This window comes from Mobula birostris, chromosome 9 (genome assembly GCF_030028105.1).
Source record: "Mobula birostris isolate sMobBir1 chromosome 9, sMobBir1.hap1, whole genome shotgun sequence".
Taxonomy (NCBI): Eukaryota; Metazoa; Chordata; class Chondrichthyes; order Myliobatiformes; family Myliobatidae; genus Mobula; species Mobula birostris.
The window spans coordinates 14,699,536-14,721,008 of NC_092378.1; the positions used below are offsets into that span (position 1 = coordinate 14,699,536).

General features: G+C 38.7%; 1 protein-coding gene across 2 annotated transcripts in view; it reads left to right on the forward strand.

The window, feature by feature from the left end:
- Positions 1–21,473, forward strand: part of msrb3 (methionine sulfoxide reductase B3) — a 116,064-nt gene that overhangs the window by 22,898 nt on the left and 71,693 nt on the right. The window contains exons 2-4 of one of the 2 annotated variants that reach the window (XM_072269340.1): positions 192–318; positions 16,127–16,235; positions 17,943–18,020. In XM_072269340.1, coding sequence (XP_072125441.1) covers positions 243–318; positions 16,127–16,235; positions 17,943–18,020 — 263 coding nt within the window. In that variant the 5' untranslated portion in view covers positions 192–242. The remainder of the gene's footprint in view (positions 1–191; positions 319–16,126; positions 16,236–17,942; positions 18,021–21,473) is intronic. The other variant, XM_072269339.1, reaches the window with a different exon arrangement.

The window sequence follows — 21,473 nt, forward strand, 5'->3', positions numbered from 1 at the left end:
ATTTACAACAACTCGATCCAAAGTCAAGCATAAGGAATAAATATAATTTACATGGAAAACTAGTGGTTTGATTCCAAATTATGTGCTTAGGTTCTAAAAATGTTGGAATTTTCAGAATGTTATTTTACGTAACCTGCATGCAGTCGGCGTTTTGACGTTTAACATGATTTTCTTTTTGTTTCCCTACTTAGCCGTTGTTCCCCGCTTCTTGCCTCTTGTTTCTTGGTGGAAGTGTCCCAGTGATGTCCGCATTCAACCTGCTGCATTTGGTGACAAAGAGCCAGCCAGTAGCCCTTCGTGCTTGTGGGCTTCCCTCAGGTTGAATGTGTGCTGCATGCTGTGTGTCTTGCAAACTTTGGATGCCGTTAGCAAAAAAAAAAATGGGGGAGTAGGTGACTGCTGCAGAAAACTCTAGCTGACTGTAGTGACACTGACCCTCATTTTATTTTAGCAGAGTTTGTCTTTGAAGGCAGAAGTCAGCAATAAATCATTGCTTTAAGTGTACATATTGTCCCCATTTTAAAAAAATCTAAAGTAACATTTTCCAGCAACCCCTAGTCTATATATTATCCAGCGGTTCTAAGATGCTGGGACAGCTCTCAGATCCTGAGAAAATTTAATTATTATCATCTTTGCTACTTGAGACGCTTTTCCCGATCTTGACGGCATCTTGATAGTGTTACCGTTCTCATTTTAAAGAGTGTTGAAAGACATTTTAATTCATGCACTGAGATTCCATAATATGAATGGCATTAACAATTGCATTGATGCAAGTATGTAGGTTAAAATATAAAGTTACGGTTGTAAAAATTAGCTCAAGCTTTGAGTTCCAGAGAGGTAACTTATACACAGTACAAAACATTTTTCAATTTAACCGACCTGAGAAAGTTAAGTACTAGATTTGTTTTATGCTATTCACTATCACTAACGATACCGAAATCATTGCCAACTTGAAACTCAGCAAAACTAGGTACTGCTCATTATAATACAAGGTGATGGTAAATCCTCCTCAATTTAACTGATCGCCACCAATATTATTCCGATTTTGTTTTTCATTTAGGGCTGTCATCGCAACAATTCCTGTGATTTGCATAAAGTAATATTTAAAATGCACAGCTTTACATGGTGATGGGAATGCTTTAAAAAAATTCTGAAAAGCCTGTTTCAATTCTGTTTGTGTGTGTGCCATGCACAAAAGAACAGGTTCAGCTTTAATCTGCATTTGTACACATGCTATTTGTCATGTCGCAGCTTAGAAATTATTCAGTGGGGGGAATTCGATGCAATCAAAAGTACATGTGAACAGTTTCAGTTTGAGTAACAAAGAAACTGTGATTGTTTTTTTAAAAATGTGTACTAAAAATGGAAATGCGTGTCAGTACCAAAATTATTTTGAAGTATTAGAATATTACAGATGTTGAAAATCGGAAAGAAAAGCTGGAGGCATTCAGCAGGTCAGACAGTATCTGGGGAGACAGCAGACAAGATGGTTTGTGTGTGAATGTGTCCTCTGAAAAAGGAAACAAAATATGTGTGTTCTCACATAAAATGGCAGGCAGAGAAAAAAAACTGAGTAAAAATAACCTATTCCATTAATACAGCCTACTAATTTGGAGGAATACACACATGCACAAAACACATTCAAAATCAGACACTTTGTGGGTAAGGATGCTGCTTGATACAGACCAATCAGGCTGCAACCTGGAGATAATATTCCCATCCATCATCCCGTGGCAGAGGCTAGTTAATATCCTAAATGTGATCTAATTCTCTCATTTTCTATGGTGAACTTCACTTTAAGGCGCCTCCCAACCCTGAATAGTGTGTCTCTCCAAAGCAGCACTGACAAAGTAATCTCCTTGTGACACAAGTAGAAAGGCAAACTCAGCAGTTAACTATGAAAAACTAGCAATTACCTAGAATAGGGTTGTTTGGTGTATGCATGACTCCTTTTTATGTACTTAAAACAAGACCGTGTGAAATACTGAATTCCAAGAATTTTGAAAATCCTTCACTCGTATTCCCCTGGCAACTGGCTAAAGCCTTAGTGGTTTCATTTAGTATGCAGTATGCAACCTGAAATTCTTACTCTCTGCAGACAGCCATGAAATAGAAGAAAACCCCCAAAGAATAAATGACAGAAAAACATTAGTTTATGTTTCAATATCTGTATAACCAAGCATGGGGGAGATCTTTGATGTAAAGACAATTTCCATTTGGTTGGGGGGGGGGGGCGGAAGAAGTGCAAGTTGTTTTGTTGATATCGCTTTATACCAAAGATTCCCAATCAGGGGTCCGTGTACCCTTCAGTTAATGGTAGGAGTCTACGGCATAAAAAAGTTTGCGAACCCTTGCTTTAAACTAATGTACAGTATGTTCTGTACCAGGGAAATTCCTTGATACCTGTCTAACTTAGAGTTAACATTAGTGCTTCCATCATAGTCAAAGTGTGATACAACATGGATACAAGCTCTTCTTCTCAATAAATCCATGGTACCTGTCCAGCCAAGCCTCTAAGCCTCCCTACCTCGCAAATGATGCTATTATGCCTGCATCAACCACTTTTTTTTTGTCAGTTCATTCCACATGCTCACCACTCTCTGTGTAGAAAAAAATTGCCCCTTGGATTCATTTTTAAATCTTTCCTGTCTCTCCCTGAATCTATGCTTCTTAGTTTTGGACTCCCTTACCTTTGGGAAAAGACTGTTACTGTCCACCTTATCTATACTGTAATTGTAAATATTCCTGTAAGGTTGCCCCTCATTCTCCTACGTTCCAAGTAATAAAGATCTAGCCTGGCCACCCTCTCCTTTATAACATGCCCTCTAGTCCTGACAACGTCCTCATGAATTTTTTTCAAAGATTCGAAGTACATTTATTATCAAAGTACGTATGCAGTATACAACCCTGAGATTCGTCTCCCCCACAGATAGCCATGAAGCAAAGAAAACCATGGGACCAGTTCAAAGAAAAACATCAGCACTCTCTCTCACACACACAAAAAAAAGGGCAAAAGGCAACATAAAAAGAGCAAAAAAAACAGAATATAGAACGCAAAATTGAAAGAGTCCAGGCATATTCAGTTCAGCTCTCTTTTCAGTTTAGCCACATCTTTCCTATAACAGGGAGACCAAAACCGAACAGAGTACTGCAAGTCCGGTCTCACCTACAACTACAACATAATGTCCCAACTCCTTTACTCAGTACCCTGACTGATCACTCCAAAAGTGGGGTTCTAGGAACTATTTGATACTGAGGACCTGCTGATTGGTCAATGACCGAGACTCTAGGTCATGCCTAGGACTTTGCTGATGTAAGTTCAAGATGTGCTGGGTGGCCAGACTGACATCCTGATGCTGCTTATGTAATTAAGAACTTATAAAAGTAATTCCGGTTTCCCTTTCACTGGTCTTTTCCATCCCTTCACTAGTAGATCTTTTTGGAATGGGGATAGATCATTATATTTAAAGCATTCATTAAATATGATCTTTCTCTTGTAATTTTGGAAGGGGGAGGTGGTTCAATTTACTTCTGTCTTTTCCAAAAGCACTAATGTTGTTGGGAGTCAGTTTCCAGGATCGTTGTCCTTCACTGATGCCTCCAAGGGGCTATTCTTCACGTTAAATCTGGACAGTAAGATGCTTGACTTTGAAACCAGCACAGCTGATCCAGATTATAGTTTCATTTAAGGGCCATGAATTTACCAGTAAGGATTACTAAATGGCAATCACAAGGTGGAACCCAATTTCCTGACCCTCTCCCCTCCTCCCACCCAAGGGATATTAAGGCTAATTATCATAGCCACTGCTGATGCTCCGGGACTGGAAATTGAACCCATGACATTTCTGAAGCTTTTATTCAGCAAACCGCTGGCTTACCCTACTGATGCATCAAGGGAACTACTATGCTGTGCTTTAAAGCTCATGGGTACATTGACCTATATATAATCATAAATGGCAGCAATACAGAGGTTTGCTTATACAATCAACTCTTAACCCAGTGGCTATCACATTACAAACAGTACAGTAACTAAGTTAACTCTAAACTTCGTATTATCTTCTGCATTCCTTTGCTGTGATCACAGCTTCTAATTAAGGCAGTATTATTGTCCATTGCTGGTATATAATGCATTCCAGGGCCTTACTTTCCAATCTCATTATTATTGAAAAATGGTATCCCACTGAATACCATGCTGTAGTTTTTACATTTAACTGATTTAAGCAAAAAATTTTGATGCTGTGACACTTCAGCAAAATCCAGCAGATGGCGTATGTGATTATACTCAGTAAATGGGATTGAATTCAGAAATATTAGCTGAGTTATTTGGGGCATTTATCAGAATTGGGCATTGCACAGTAAATATAAAATAATAAATGTATTAGAATAAGCTCCAGTAACAAATTGCGGCACTGAAATGGTTTGAAATACCATACCCATTCAACTATTCCCAATAATTTATCTACAGAATTTTATTTTCTCATTTGAGCATTGTTGTAAGAGATGCTATTTTCAATCATAATCACCCTAATAGTATTTAAATTAGATTTTTTTGGTATCCATGTGCAAGTTATGCCTTGAGGAGAGGGAGATGAGTGATCAATATGACTAAATTATTATGATACAAAACAGATTCTTAGGAAGGAAAGTAGTACTTTACAAGAATGTTGGCTGTGTCTTGTAGCACATGGTAGCAAAAGTGCATCCATCAGTACTCGAAAATTAGCGAGAACCATTAATTCTCCAGTATGGTACTTTCAATGTTGGAATCCTTAACAGGCTGCTACGAGGAGGCTTGCTGCCTTGATCTGTACTACTCAGAGGAGCTCAGTGAACACTGTAAAGTTATTTAGAAGTATTTTCTACAGTAGTCTACCCCTCCTTTAAATGCAGTGCTGCATAATTTGCTTTTCCTATTTATTATGCTTTGCTTTATAATTGTCTCCAGTCTTTTGCTAAATGATTTACTGCTTTGAAATTCTGTTACTTAACTGCATGCTGCTACTCGGAGCACCTATTTCCTTGTATATAACACTGCATATAGAAGTTAATATGATTAGTGGTCTGTGGTTGTGGAGGGGAGAAAAAGCAAAGTAACTTATTCATAAAATTGTTCGATAACTAAATCTTTGCCTTTTTTATTTTTATTAGCATTGTAAGTTGAATTCTTAAAATATTCTTCATTGTTACTACTAGGTAAATAGCAGGCACATATGACTTTTCTTCAAAGATGTTTCTTATTAGAATTTCCAAAATCCCAACCTTTATCTAAACAATCAACTTCCTGTTACCTCACATTTGTCTGGATAGTTTGGCATTATATTGTAAACACAAGTCAATGGGCACATGAACTACTGCACAGTAAAAAATGGTATGGATACTTTGCATTTCCTGATGTTAAAACTATTGCAATTAGTGGTCAACTTTTTCCAAATACTGAATCTGCAATTTTTTCCTCTGTTTAATCTTTTGAAATTAAATTCTTTAGAAATATTTAAATCCTCTAATATAGAAGCTATTTTCCACTTTTAATTGCAAAGAATAAGGTCCTTCAAAGTGGTTTTCTATTGTGAAAACCTTCATCTCAATCTGCAGATGCATATTGTTGAAGAAGGCTATTGCTGCTTAATGGTTCTTTGAAAGTAGCAAATGATCCTGTGTTTCCTCTCCAAACTGTGTTCACCTTTGAAGCTGCCTTACACAACTGTTCATTGAAGTGTGTTGCCTTGAAACTTTCTCAATGGTTTTAACCAAAGGACTGTTTGCTTTTTTGAGATTTTTATGGCTTCTGTTGTAAATAAGGTTTTGTACAGTTGGAGAAAGTCTAATGTGGTTATTTAAAATAGTTCGGGGAAGATATAGAAGGCTTGGTGTTGAATATGTAAGGCAAAATCATTCTATATACAGATAACTAAAATGTAATAAACAATTGTACCAGTATCTTTGAGCAGTCAGTAATCTTTGAAATATATCTTTAATAAATGTCTTGAAGCAAATTGAATCTTCAAACAATTGAACGTTTAGTTTTTCTTAACATGCACAATGTGGTGATCATCTTCCTTGCCCATTGCACCTTGCACCCAGGTAAGTTCAGGAGGGTGAAATTTTCTGAAAAACCCGAAGAGTTTCATTGGTCTTTTGTGATCATTCCAAGAAATTGTTTAACATCATCATTCCTGTGCTCATAACAACACTTCAGTTCTTAAATAAAATCAAATTTTGCCAGTATTTTACTAATTAAGGGGGGGGAACTTTGGTTAACCTTGTTATTGACCCGGTGCTATTGGAATGAATAAAAAGGAAATGGGCTTTAAGTGATTGACAAGGTAATCTGCTTCTTATTTATGAAAATATGTAAAAATTATGTAAAAATACTTGACCATAAGCAAAAAAAAATCCATCTTTATCTGTATATGAACCAAGAACCAAATGACTTTATTTGGGCCAGGCATTTAGAATGCTCTGTGCAGAATTGACTCTAGACAGTTTCAAACTTTTATGTTACGCTGCAACTGAAAAAGCAGTGTTGTTAGAATGGCAAGGTCTGTTTTTCTTTATATAACCCAAATGGCCTGTTTTCTCTTTGCTCTACTCTCACATCCCCTCCCCCACCCCCAACAGGTTTTCAATTTCTTTGTAAGACTGCTAAATTAGCAGAATAGAACTTCTGAGTATTCTCTACTCGAAACTGATATAGGGACTATGGAATATTTTGACAATGAGTTATTGCTTCATATTAGTATGGATAGAGGGCTTACTTATCTCTAAGTTTAAATAAATAAGATGTAAATGAAGTTATCAAAAAGTTAATAAATTAAGGCTAATTGGATTCCTTTAGACAGTCTAATTCTTTCTTGTACAGCTAATCCACAAGGGTTTAGCCAAGGAGAAGGTTGTATTTATATGTTTAAAATTCTAGAATGTTGAAGAAATTTTGCTAATTAGAAACTGATGTCTTCAAATGTCTCAACACATTTAAGGCACAACATGAAGCGCATTCTGCCAAAGTTGTATGAATATTCATTCATTTGGTCTTGTAAGACTAACAAAGAAACCAAGAATGAAATCTTTATTCCTTTTTAAATAAGACTGCCCCTAGCTAAGATATATGACAGTGCTCTTTCAAAGCCTGTTATTGAAATGAAGTTCTGTCATATACTGTAGTTCATGCAAAAGTTAGTCTGAGCAGCAGTCACATCAAAAGCATTTGTACAAAATTTAGAGTGCATTTAAAGCCCACTTTTCCAGGGAGACTTAAATGGTCTCAACTTCAAAATCAAATTTTATAAAACAAATCTTTTATTAAGGTCAATGAATATTTTAGAGCTTAGTCAATGTTGAACAATGTGACTTTTTTTTAAAAATCAAAATGCGAGTCAACATTCCTTAAATGAGTTGCCAGTAACTGTGTTTGGAGCAGTTTTTATGAATACTTTGTAGTAATGACTCAAGGTAAAAGTAGAAAAGCATTCAATGTTAGGAAATTGCAATCCAATACCATGTAATTTAAACCTGCAGTTGCTTCTCTTGCGGTAAATGACATACAGATGGGCAACTGGTTCTTGTAGTTTGTGTGCACAATTGGCCTTTTTATACAAGTACACATTTCTAAGTAACAAAAGTATTATTTGACACAGTTTTATTTTTGTACACTTTTCTCTTTTTTACACGTTTTTCTGAGACTAATTTAGTGCAAACTGCCTCTTGTCACACAATTTGTGTGCGTTAAACTTTTTACAAAAAATAAAGTGAGAGGAAAATAATGTAGATTTGCTCGTGCTTGCTTTCTGATTTTACTCGTGAATATTTTCCCAGTCCCTTTCGAGAAGGCAAAATTTCTTATAAATTGATATGATACATTGGGCAATCCAATATCTCAACAAAGTTCTGACATTTTTTATATAGGAACATAGTTATTGAACTATCAGATTGTAGTGGTCATCACAGCTGGATTATTATATATGCACATCAGTTTGTAAGAAGGGATGGGAATCCTGCTGTTTTTCTTTGGCTCTCCTTCGAGGTGTTCAGACCAATTGCAGCACCCCGTGCAGCCTTGCTCAACTAAGCAAACAACACTTCCCAGGCATCATATCTGAGATTTAATTGATCAGTGTGTTTTTGTAGCAAATTAAATCATGTATGTATTCACTAATCTACCCAGTAGACCATTTTCATTGGATTGAATTTTGGGATATTATGATTGGCTGACAACATCTGGGTTATTTCACAATAATAATATTAGAAACCTGAGGCTGTTTGATCAGATTGGAATATGTTCGGAATTTCATTGGAAAATGTATTAAAATTGTGCATTACCAACATTAAAAATATGGAAAATTTAGGGAAAGTGTATGACTAAATGCTGAAATAATCACTGTATTACAATGCCATCATCTACAGTGTACTGTACAGAAATATGAAATATCAGAATTGGCTATGGAGAAGAAATGTGTCTGGATGACCTTTTGTGCTGATGAGTCACAGTTGAGTAATTCCGATGCTCTTCATTTTGCTGTGCAATTATCGTGTCTATTACCTTCTGAAACATAATAGGTTAAGTTATCAGATAACAAACTATGTAATTCTACCGTGTTTAACTCATTGTCTCTGTTAATGCCATACTGGGATCTTGACAACTCCTGGTAAGGCAGATTTTTAAAAAAGTTTTTGGGTGAGTCAAGTTACTATTGGCACGATTATGTGTCATTTAGAAAGTATTGTAATTACTAAATTGAAACAAATGCAAAATAGTTTATATAAAACTTCTGTTTTCCTCTTTCTTGTTCCCATTTTGTTTGCACATTTTATGTCCTTCAAGTGTGTACTATGTATCTGAAGCTGTTTTCAGTTTAGGAATGCTGTAGGATTGGGTAGGAATTGGAGATGGAAAGTGGACAGACCTGAAGAGAGGCAAGGTGACTGGAAAATATCCTAAAAGGAAAAGAAGAAAGGATATATATTGAAAAGATGATACCCAGATACTCAAATCAACCTCACTACCACTTTCCTTTTTCATGTTCTATAACTTTTCACGCTGGCATCTGGTGCTGGTTGAGCAGAAGGTTTTTCTGACTAAATATTGCAAAGACTGTAACCATTATCTGGTTCCTTATAACAATCTCTGATTCCTAAAGAGTGATTTCATATCTACTCCCAGGTAATTCTCTGAAATGTAGCCAGGTATTGGAGTCACATCTGTGACACCGTTAAGGTTGCCAGTTCTGTTCCCATGTTCCTGCACTTGCCCCTAGCCATGACTTTGGACTTGATCATTTTCCTCATTGGCCATGTTCTGTACTCCATAAATTTGAGATCATAAAAAACTCTGCTGCCCTTGTCCCCTAATCCATAACCCTGTTAACTCAACACTTGAGTGTAGTATCAGTAGTGCACTCACTTACGTTGGGTATGATGTTCTCCTATTGGTGTGTCCTCAGATGGCTGTAAAGGCCGACCTGCGATCCACGTATTCAGATGAAGTGTGGGCAAAGGTACGTGGTAACTGTGGTTGGTGATTAGGCCTTTTGGTTGATCGGTCTCTTTTCCGCTTGTTCTCTGCAGCACTGCGGAGGTCGTTCTCGTGTGGAGCAGCTTCCACTTTCCTCCGTTCTTTGCTCATGTGAAGTGCCTGTGCTTCTTTGTTGGTGCTTGCTTGATCATTCCTGTACTTAATTTCTCCAAGACTAGGTAACTTTGCCTTCGCCTGTCAAGGCTCTGGGTTCTGGCATCATTTCTCCTATCCACCTCAGCTCCCTTTTGTCCTTTTATGAGGTTCGTCGAAAGAACTTTGTTCCTTCTTTCCTGCTATCTTCAATGGCCCAGCGTCAGAGTCTGCTTGGTAGTGCCACTTGATAAACAAGTCTGTTTAAAATCTTGGTGTGTGGAACTGTTAAGTACTGTATTTCTGCCCCGTTGTGCTTACGGATACGAATGAGAAACAAGAGGTGTCTAGGGATAGACTTTTTTAAGACACCAGAGATAAAGGGGCAGGAGTGAGTAGAGAAATATTTGCAGATGATTCTTAGTCAATGATCAGATAAGAATGATACCGTTCTTTGCCAGACAAATGGCAAGAAAATAGTCGTTCCTGCCCGAAGAAGCAAAGTGCTTGATTCTAAAGTCAGTTTGATGAATGCTGCTGGAAGAAAAATGAATGTTGGATTTGACTCTAGACCATGGACCAATATGAATATCTTTCAAATTTCTTCTTTCAACTTTGATTATCATCAAAAAAATTAAAATGTACTTTTGTGTATGCCACCAACATTACCAAGTTTAAAAAACATTACTGAGGACAATGAACCCATGAAAACTACCTCAGTAGTTTGTCTCTCTTTTTTGCACTATTTAATTAATTTTTATATATACTTATTGTAATTTACTGTTTCTATTGCTGTGTATTGTACTGCTGCCACGTAACAACAAATTTCACAGTATATGCCGGTGATAATAAACCTAATTCTGACTCTGTAGTATCTCACTACCTTCCCATTATTGAGCCTGAACTTTAAGCCAGAAGTTCAATTCGGAGATACGCCAGCATGTAATGCTGTGAATTTGAATAGAATTAATTATTCTTCTGTTGCTCAATGATTTTCTTAGCAGTGGATTGAAGGAAGTTGGGCGAAAGAGACACGTCAGCCTAAGAATTTGAGGGCTTTTCCCATTCCTCCTGGCAGCTTATGGTGCAGAAAATGTCAAGAGAAAAGCTGGGAAGGCCAAAACCGTTATTTTATAACTGTTGACTCAGTTATAAAATAAAATACTTATAAATTTGATTTATCATCCTCTCTTATCTTTAAGAGGTAGGTAAGAAATTTTGTTTCATCCAGGAGCTGAAACAAGTGCAGTTCGAAAGAACACATGTATCTGATGAATAAACGTATTGAATGAATGTGTCTGATTTACTCTCATTTTGAGGATAAATTAATGTTGTGTTTATTTTGCAGATCATGAAGATTAGTTGGTTATAAGCAATGTGGGCTTTGAAAGTAGGTCAAAGTGAATAGAGTCATTTCTGTATTCCAGTTTACCTTGTGTTATCTACTTCAGCAACATGGTGCTTTGTTAATTGAAATTATAGAAACATAGAAAACCTACAGCCCAATACAGGCCCTTTGGCCCACAAAGCTGTGCCAAACATGTCCCTACCTTAGAACTACCTAGGCTTTACCCATAGCCCTCTATTTTTCTAAGCTCCATGTAGCTATCCAGGAGTCTCTTAAAAGATCCTATCGTTTAAACCCCCACCACCGCCGCCAGCAGCCCATTCCACGCATTCACCACTCTCTGCGTAAAAAAAAACTTACCCCTAACATCTCCTCTGTACGTACTTCCAAGATTATGTCAACAAATTATAGAAATTATGCCATTTAATTGCATTAAAATTTCAAGATTTGTAACTTGACTTTTTCAGTTAGGATTCAATAATACTGGGTTTGTGCTTTTTAAATTAGCTTGTGATGGTATATGATTTCCTAAATTTAGGTTTCCTTTAGAGTAGTTCAAAGCTTTTCATCTCTGCTTTTTACTAATCAGCGCAGTAGTATTCACTAACTCTTCCTGTTTGCCACTAAACTTGTTTTGTGCAGTGTACACTATTTGAATTGAGGGGCAAGTTTTTCACGGAGGTTTACGGTAAATAGAACAAGTTACCGGAGGTAGTGGCAGAGGCAGGTACAATTACAGCATTTTAGATGATATTTGGACAGGTTCGTGGATAGGAAAAGTTTAGAGGACTGTAGGTCAAATGCAGGCAAGGTGAACTCACTCAGGAAGGTACATTGGTCGGCATGAATGAGTTGGGCCAAGTTCATGTTTCCATGCTTCACAACTCTGGCAACGCAGGCAAAGATTAAAGCAGGGTTCCTTGTACCTCCTTTTAGCCAGTGACCAAAGTGGAAAGCATATATGGTTGGGACTGGAAGGGAATTGGACACAGCTGTGATGCAGCCATAGATGAACAGCTTGGGAATGCTTTTTTTCATGGAAAACTGACCATCTGACTTAAAAAGGCTGGAAGCGTAAAAGGAAAAGTCAGAGTAATCACCTTCAGGAGAAAAACAATTAAAAAAACAGATAGGATATCTGAAGGAAAACCCTGTCTAGTGTAGCTTAAAGTTACTGCAAAAATCAGAACAGAATTGTTACTAAATTGCTCTTTTCAGTCCATCTATCTATCATTCTGTCTGCATGAGAGGTCTGGTAACACAGCACGTTTGTGTTTCAACGTATTCTTATCACTGAGTGATTGGATAAAGGTCTGCACATTCAGTTTCCCACAGGATGAGCTTTAGATTATAGTTATAAGTTCGGGTAGCCACAGAACATTAGACATTGTTTAAATTGTCAGCTCAAATACATGTCTCTTTTTTATGTTACCCTTTAGACACCAATTCAAATATTCCCAGGATAAACGGAGCTGCATGTTTTGGGGTTAAGTCTATGTAGAACGTATGTGGAGAGGTGTGCCCACGGAATAAAATAACTTCTTGATTCTCACCCATGTCTGAATCATAATCAGGTTTAATATCACTGACACATGTTGCTAAACTTGTTTTGCAGCAGCAGTACAGTGCAAGACATAATACTATCAATATATAATATTAATCAATATGTAATACTAAATAAAATACTATCAATTACAACAAGAAATACATATAAAAAAATAAATATGTAATGTAAAAAGAGAGCAAAAATAGTGAGGTAGTGTAAAGGCTGATTTATACTTCTGAGTCTACGGCGTCGCTGTGAACCCTACACAGAGCCTACGTGGATCCCTACGCCATAGCCTGATGTGCACTTCTCCCAAAATGTAACTACGCGTCGCGGCCACGCAGACCGCAACAACTGTGATTGGTCCGCTTGGTAGCATCGCATTTCCTCCTACGCTGCAGTAGCTTCCCATTGGGCGACTGAAGGGCAGGGAAGGAACTCCGGCTGCAATGCTTTCCATAAAGCTTTACAGACCTCTGAAATTATGGAGGACACATTTCGCTTTTACGAAAAACGATGCTCGCTTCTTGTTTACCCCGAGAAAGACTACCATGACCACGAAGCTTTGCACGGGCAGGTGTGTGCGCATGCGTGACATGTGTGAATTGCAGAGTGACGCAGACGCACCAACGCACAAGTATAAATGCTCACAACGCGCATAGGTCACGGCATCAAGTTGATGCGGAAGTATAAATCAGCCTTTAGTTCATTGTTCATTCACAAATGGTGGAGGGGAAGAAGCTGTTCCTGAAACGTTGAATGTGTTTCTGCAAGCTCCAGGTCCTCTTGCCTGATGGTAGTAATAAGAAGAGCATGTCCTGGATAGTGGGGTCCTTAATGATGGATTCTGCCATTCTGAGGCATTGCCATTTGAAGATATCCTCAGTGCCTAGTGAGCACTAGTGACCCTCAGTGCTAGGGAGCCTTGTGCCCTTGGTGGAGCTGGCTGGGTTTACAACTTTGCAGGATTTTCCGATCCAGATGGTGATGCAACCAGTTAGAATGCTGTCCACGGTACACCTGTAGTAATTTGCCAGGGTCTTTGGTGACTTATCAATTGTCCTCAAACTTCTAATGAAATACAGCAACTGATGTGCCGCCTTTGTAACTGCATTAATATTCTGGGCCCAAGAAAGATCTTCGGAGATGTTGGCACCCAGGAACTTGAAACTGCTCACCCCTTGTACTGCTGATCCGTCAATGAGGACTGGTGTGGGTTCCCTGGACTTGCCCTTCCTAAAGTCCACAATCAATTCCTTGACCTTGCTGATGTTATTTGCAAAGTTATTGTTGTGGCATTACTCAACCAGCAGATCTAACTCATTTCTGAACGCCTCTTCATCAACATCAGAAATTCTACCAACAGTTGTGTCATCAGCGAGTTTATAGATGGCGTCTCATCTGTGTGTAGCCACGCAGTCGTGAGTCTGGAATCTTCTGTGACATTTTCACATATTAAAGGCAGCATGTGAATGAAAATGATAGATAATGTACATACTTTGTTGCTAACTAAATGGAATTAATTGTGTGGTGTTAGTATTTGCAGTATTCTATATAATTGCACAAACTAGAAGAGCATCGCATTATTCTTTTTGCTTGGATATGATTTGTTTCAGTGGCATGCCCAACTCCTCCCTAGTCTCTACCCATGAAGATTAAAAGGGGCATAAATTCGACTGGGCACCAGTGAAAGTCATGGTGCAAACGAACATGCAACATGCAAGAGAATTCCTAGAAGCGTAGTTTTCCACGAACAATTCTGTAAACAAACACGTAGACCTCGATCCTACTTATGAGCCGACGCGGGAATAACTCCAGACCACAGCACATGAAGTTTGCCACGCAGCTAATCGGCTATAAGATCTCCTCCCCGCATCACAATTGAGTTTCAGAAATGACATCCAAATGAAAAGTGTATAAAGGCCAAGCATACCGAGGACACACCACAATCAACTGTGCACTGACGATATCTCCTCGCATGGTGACGAACCACTTGCAAGTAGATTACCAAGATCAGAAAGCAACTCAACCCAACCATCAACCAGCTGAGTTACGCATCTTCCGAATTATTTCTGGCAAGAAAGCTTCCTTACTGCTCAAAGTGGCTGTGAGATTGTTTAGATGGGCTAGCAACAGCTTCAGGAATGAATCCAAAATACATTAAGATATACTTGGGAAAAAATGATGGGTATGAGGAGGCAAGCTGTTGATGATCTGTTTATCTGCCGGATAAGAATATTGAACAAGTTCATTGCAACCTGGAGGAAAAAAAACTATGGAGAACAGTTAAAAGTTAGAATGTCTAACATTAAAGTTATGCTTTGTGCTCTACTGCTTAATTTTGGTGAACTCTTAGGGAATTCATTTCCGTTATATGTGCCTGACAGAAATGAGCAAAAAATAAAGCTCATTAGTTCAAATAGTTTTGATGTTCAATACAAAGACTTTCAAATAGTTCTTTGGATAAACTCCTTGTTCTATCACATGCTAATCGTAAAATTCCAAGAGAGGATTCCCTAGTTTCTATATTTTTGCATTATGATGTGCTTATCTTTTTGAGAAGTGCTTTACATCGTTCCGCCATTGGAATTATTCTGTGTGGTATATCATTTGCTCATTGACTTGTAACTTGCCTGAGTTACTGTGTTTGCGAGTTTGGAAACATTGTTTTTATCATGTAAACAACAGGAATTCTGCATATGCTGGAAATTCAAGCAACACACATCAAAGTTGCTGGTGACCGCAGCAGGCCAGGCAGCATCTCTAGGAAGAGGTGTCCTGACGAAGGGTCTCGGCCTGAAACGTCGACTGCACCTCTTCCTACAGATGCTGCCTAGCCTGCTGCGTTCACCGGCAACTTTGATGTGTGTTGTTTTTATCATGTTGTGAGTATAAACCTAAAGTACCTCTGCACTGCTCCCAGATTGGCTGGATGTTTTCCTAAATCAGGGTACAACTGTTTTGTAATCCAAGCTGAATAATGTGCATTTATCCATGTACCGTTCAGTCCAGTGGGAAGCTCTCTTGTGCCTGCTTGACCAGGAAAGTCCAAGTTTGTGATGTTTTGTTCAAACTCGCTCAGTGAGGTCTGGCAAGATGTTGACAGATGATGTCACATGACACCATTATCCCATTTGTGCCTTAATTTCCACAGGGATTGAGAAATTTAAAATATCACCATTAATTCGTTTCATTCCACCTTGCCGTTACACTTCGAACTCATTATTTTGTACCATTTTCTTAAGGGACCTACAGGCGTTGCATTTGGTGGTTTTGTAACAGGGAGTTTAAAATAGCCTGCTTTTGACCCAAGTGAGTTCTACGCGTTATTTTTAGTATAACATAAAATGTTTTCACTGTAGGTATGTTCTCTAGCAGGATGTTGTATGCACAGCGAAAGCTTTGGCTGCTACACATTGTCACACCTCCACTGGAGTCACCTGGCTCTCTTGCAGCATTCTTAACTTGTAATTAAAGAATAACCAACAGTACTCCGCTCAACTCAGCATTGCATCGGGGACTAGTTTGGCAATTGAAAAATGAGTGCAGAAACTGTGCTATGGCCATTAGCCAAAATAGTTATTCAGCTTTTAACCTAGAGTGCTTTTTCTCCCACATTCTCCCCTTCCAGGTTCACGTAGGGACAAAAAGAGCTGCAAGGTAACCTTCCCCCAGGAGGAGCTGAGGAAGCGTTTGACAGCCCAGCAGTACTATGTGACTCAGGAAAAAGGGACGGAGAGGTGCGATCACTCAGTGTCTGGTGACTAACGGGACCTGAAGGGGGCAACATGGTTTGAACACTCCCATTCCACATAAGGTTGATGGTGTATACCATATTAGTTGGGGTGGCTGTTCAGGATAACTCCCCTGCAAATCTGGCATCTAACACGCTGTAGATTGGACTCTTTCCCAGTGTTTGTTTGCAACATGTACCTTGTGTATGCTGCAGTCAGTTTATCCAAGGAATCAGCGGGCAAACCTGGGTAATTTTTCAATGTACAGTCTCAAAAATGTACTTCTCCTGACTTCACATTAAGTTGAAAGATCTGTGGGACCAACACTTGCACACCTTGAGATGCTTTCTCATAATCAACCATCACCCACTCCAGCAGTTCGTGCCATACATCTACAACTAGTGTTTCATCTGCACAACTTGGAGTGCAGCTGAATATTTTCACTGATGCATTTAACACGATTCTTTGTTCCTTTGCTTTTAACCGTGTGGCATAAGCATGAATGGGGTGTGATTCAATTTATACTGTAGAATCCTGTTTCCAAGTCTTTTCTATTTTGAGATGTCCTCCACATTGTTTTAAAGCCTCTTGTACACAAAGCAGCAAAGTAGTAGTTCTACTACTTTGGAAGTCTCTCTCTCTCTCCAGATACTAGAATAAACTAAACACTGAGGGAAATGGACCGCCGCCAATGAGCGGTTTGAAGGTGGTCATTGTGTGTGCAGAAGTTTGGCTGCCAAAAGAAGGTAGTGTAATTAAGACCTTTTTTTCTGAAGCACATGTGGAGAAAGTATTTATTGGCTCATTTGCGGTCGGAATGTCAAAAATGTTCAATAACTGCCCTCACATGTCTTCAGTCCCTGGAACCTAGCCCTCTGTGCTTTAAAAAAAATCCTCCCCTCTTCCAAGGCTGTTTTTAGTGAATAAATTGAATCTCTCAGCTGATTCTTAGTTTGGGAGTTGACATGCCAAGGATAACTATTTTGTCAGGTTTATACAGTAGACCCTGGCACAGGCTTGCAGGCACATCAAATCCAAATTTATTAATGATGTAACTGCTTGTTCCTGCTGTTGCTCTGCAAAAGACTCTTTACAACACATAGGGCCCCAGTTAATAGGCCACACTTTCTTCCTGTCACAGTATATTAGTTGAACTGACTGAAAGTGAGTCTACATAGAAGATTCAGAAGTGCATTATTTGAAGTATATTTATTATTAAAGTGCACACTGTATACTTCATATACAATCCTGAGATTCATTTTCTTGTGGGCATTAACAGTAAATACAAGAAACACAATAGAATAATTCAGCACCCAACAGGACTTCCAACAGCAAATGTTCAAAAGACATAAAACTGTAAATTCAAAAAGAAAGTAGTAATAATAATAAGCAATAAATACTGAGAACTTGAGATGAAGAGTCCTTGACAAAGAGCTGATAGGTTGTGGGAACGTTGGCACTGGACCTTGATCTTTATCCATGAGTTCTCGGCCAAATGGTATTTTGCTGAACACCAAACTGGCAGAATGATTTGGAATACAAGTGCAAAGACTTTTTTTTACAATCTAAGCTAGCAGGGGAGGGAGAGGGGTGGAGAAAGGAACAAAGGTGAAAGAATAACAATGCAGCATTTTCTTTCAAACGCGTTTACTGTATTGTAATAAAATACCACTCCTTTTAAATTCACTTTATTCACTTAATTTTCTATTCTAGTCCTTTTACAGGCGAGTACACATTATACAAAGACAAAGGGACCTACAATTGTGTTGTTTGTGGGACTCCCCTTTTTACGTAAGTACAAAAATATATGGTGTTAATAAGCAAGTTAGTCAAAGAGTCAAACAGTACAAAACAGGCATTTCAGCACTATTAATTCATGCCCCCAAGTTGCTTATCTAAGATGATCTGACTTGCCAGCCTTTGGCACATATCCCTCTAAATCAGGAGCTCCCAATCTTTTTTATGCCATAGACCCCTACTATTGACCGAGGGTCTGTGGATCCCAGATTAGGAACCACTGCTGTAAATCTTTCCCATCTATGCACCTATCCAAATTCCTTTTAAATGTTTTTGTTGTAGCTGCCTCAACACTTCTTCTGCCATCTTGTTCCATGTATCTACCACCCTCTTTGTGGGAAAAGTTGCCTCTCGAGCTTCTATTAAATCCTACTCATGTCATTTTGATGGCCTCTAATCCTCAATTTCTTAAAAGATTATATGTGTGGGTACATTCACTCTATCTCTGCCCTTCATAATTTTAAACACCTCTATAAGATTACTTCTTGAGGAATCCAAGTATTAAAGTTATGGCCTGTCCAACCTCTTCCTGTAACCCAGTTTCTCAAATCCTGGCAACATCCTCGTAAATTTTTTCTGCACCCTTTCTAGCTTAATGGCATTTTTCCGAGAGCAGGGTCATGGAAACCTTGTGTGAGGTTTACACCATATGATGAAACCAACAATTACATTAAAAGGGCGTGCAAGTATTGTCCTATTATGTCACTTTGACCCCAGATCCAGGTCGATGACTGTACTTGCTATCTTGCTGAAGTGCTTGAGAGGAACTTGGGGAACAGGCCCACAAAAAGAATCTGCAAGACACAAAACTTGTAAAAAAAAAACTTCTAAAAGCTGAACTAAACCAGATGGCAGGATGCAGTATTTAGCTTAGTGAACCTCCTTCCTCTTCTCATATGCATGGAGCAGTTGAAAGAAATAATATAGATAGAGAATAATACTCTGTCCACGTCGCCACTGTTGCCATTTTGTACACCAAGGGTTCAGCAATGAGGGTTTATTTGCTACTGCAAGTCAAATTGATTTCACAAAATATAAAGTTTTTCCTTGATGAACTAATTGCTCTTGGCTTTTAGATTTTAATTGCACTGTGAATTTGCCCTCTTTGCTGACAAAATCCATTAATGAAATCATGTGCTTGTTTATGAGTAGAATATTTCTGCTTTGAATATTATGCATCACCTTTGATACATGGCTTTTTTTTAAAATGTTTTTATACTACTTGTCATGAGCCAGATCTCCTTTACTATCATCACGTTTGCACACATTTGAAAGTCATAGTTGGGATTATGAATGCCTATTTTTGGGGGGGGGGGGCGCGGGTTGGATCAGTGTGTCAAATATTCCTGGAGCTCTGTGATAGTCTGAGTTGCAGTGGATGCCATTTCAGTCAGTGCTTTAATATGTATGCAGTGCCCTGAATGCAGATCATGGCATTAGTGAGCTGTGAGTTTGCTTCTTTCCATACTGAAACTGGAGAAATTAATATTCTCTTACAATTTGATTTCAGTATAACTTTCGATTTGTAGGATGGAAATTTATTCAGAGAGACAGCATGGACCGGCCCTTCGTGCCCAGCAAGCCGCATCTCCCAACAACCTACCGATTTAACCCAAGTCTAATCACAGGACAGTTTACAATGACCAATTAATCTACTAACCGGTACATATTTGGAACATGGGAGGAAACTGGTGTACCCAGAAGAAACCCGTGCACTCACGGATGGACGTACAGATGGCTTCGGAATTGAACTCCGAATTCCAAGAGCCCGAGCTGTACTAGCAACATGCTGACAGCTACGCTACTATGGCATGTCATTCTCTCTTGCAAGAAGTCATCAAGTAGACAGAGCACATTGGCTGCGTTTTCCCTATGGCATAGGGTGCTGTTAATTGCAGAGAAATTAGACTGTGGTTGTGCTTTGCCTACAATGCTATATATTAGAATTAAACGAATTCCATTCTCTTAAGTTTCCAGGTGATATTGGGTCCAATAGATCAATACATGATACCCTGGCCACAACCTTAATGCCTTTATGTATGCAGCAAGTCTCTGTACCAGCAGAGTTACCACAACAAACCATATTGACTGCCAGATGACAAATGTTTTCCCCTTAATGAATCTGATGCAAAACCCACTTACAAACTTGAGCACCAGGTGTACAGGAACAACTGTACCTCCTGCATCTACCAGGACGTACCCACTGGCTTGCTAACGAAGTGGCACTGCTGCTCTGGAGGAGTCCTGCATTGCTTGGTGATGAGGTCTCAAATGGATGCAGTATAGATTAGCAAACTGGGAGGGAGCATGTTTCCACGGATGCTGCCCGACCTGCTGAGTTCCTCCAGCGTGTTGTGAGTATAGATTAGTAAAAGTAGGGCAGTGGATGAAAATGTATTGTTGATCAGCTGAGTTTTGTGTGAGATGAAGTTTAATCGTATAAAGTTTATAATTTGCCAACACATAGAGCCAAGTTAACTGGTGCCCCTTAGTATGGTATAATTAGCCTAATATGCTGATTTTATTATGTCTTAGTAATTGACAGTTGGCCAAAATTTCAGAGGTAATGTGGTGACTTTGCATTTATTCAGTATGAAAATTAATAATGAAACAAGCATCATTCTAAATTCTATTGTCAACTAGTTTAAAAATAGATATTTGATACAGTATTTGTGATATGAAGGCACATATTATTATTTGAAATATTGAAAATAAACTGCCCAACTGCCTATGTTTCATTCTGACTGCCTTATATGATCTTTAAATCAGATTTCTGGATTGACAGGTATCTATTTTGCCACCATCCTTATTCCTTCAGGAACATGAGTGTGGTTAAGTGACCTCCATAGCAAACCCCTACTTGTGCAAATTTTAAATATCTATTATGCGAGAGACAGTAGCACAGTGGTTAAATTTCTTGACTAGCAACCGGAGGTTTGGATCATTGATCCAGAGATGCAAGTTTGAATTTCCCAATGACAACTATTGAATATATGTGGAATTTTCTTTCATAAAACTAATCTTTCTTGCGGTGAGCATGAAACTTTTATTTATTTATTTAGATACAGCCAGCAAAAGGCCCTTCTCGCCCTTCAAGCCACACTGTCCAGCAATCACTGATTTAACCCTACCCTAATCACAGGACAATTTACAATGAACAATTAACCTACCAGCAAGTACATTTTTGGACTTTAGGAGGAAAGTGGAGCATCCGGAAGAAACCGACACAGACAAGGGGGGAGCATGCAAACTACTTACAGACAGGGTGGGAATTGAACCCGAGTCCCTAGCACTGTAAAGCGTTGTGCTAACCACTACGCAAGTGGTACCCTACTGGATTATCATTTAAAAAAGGAAACATCTTGTTCACTTCTGGCCTTTAGAGAAAGCAACTGTCTATATAGGACGTCACCGAAGCATAGCGGTTAACGCTACACTATTACAGCT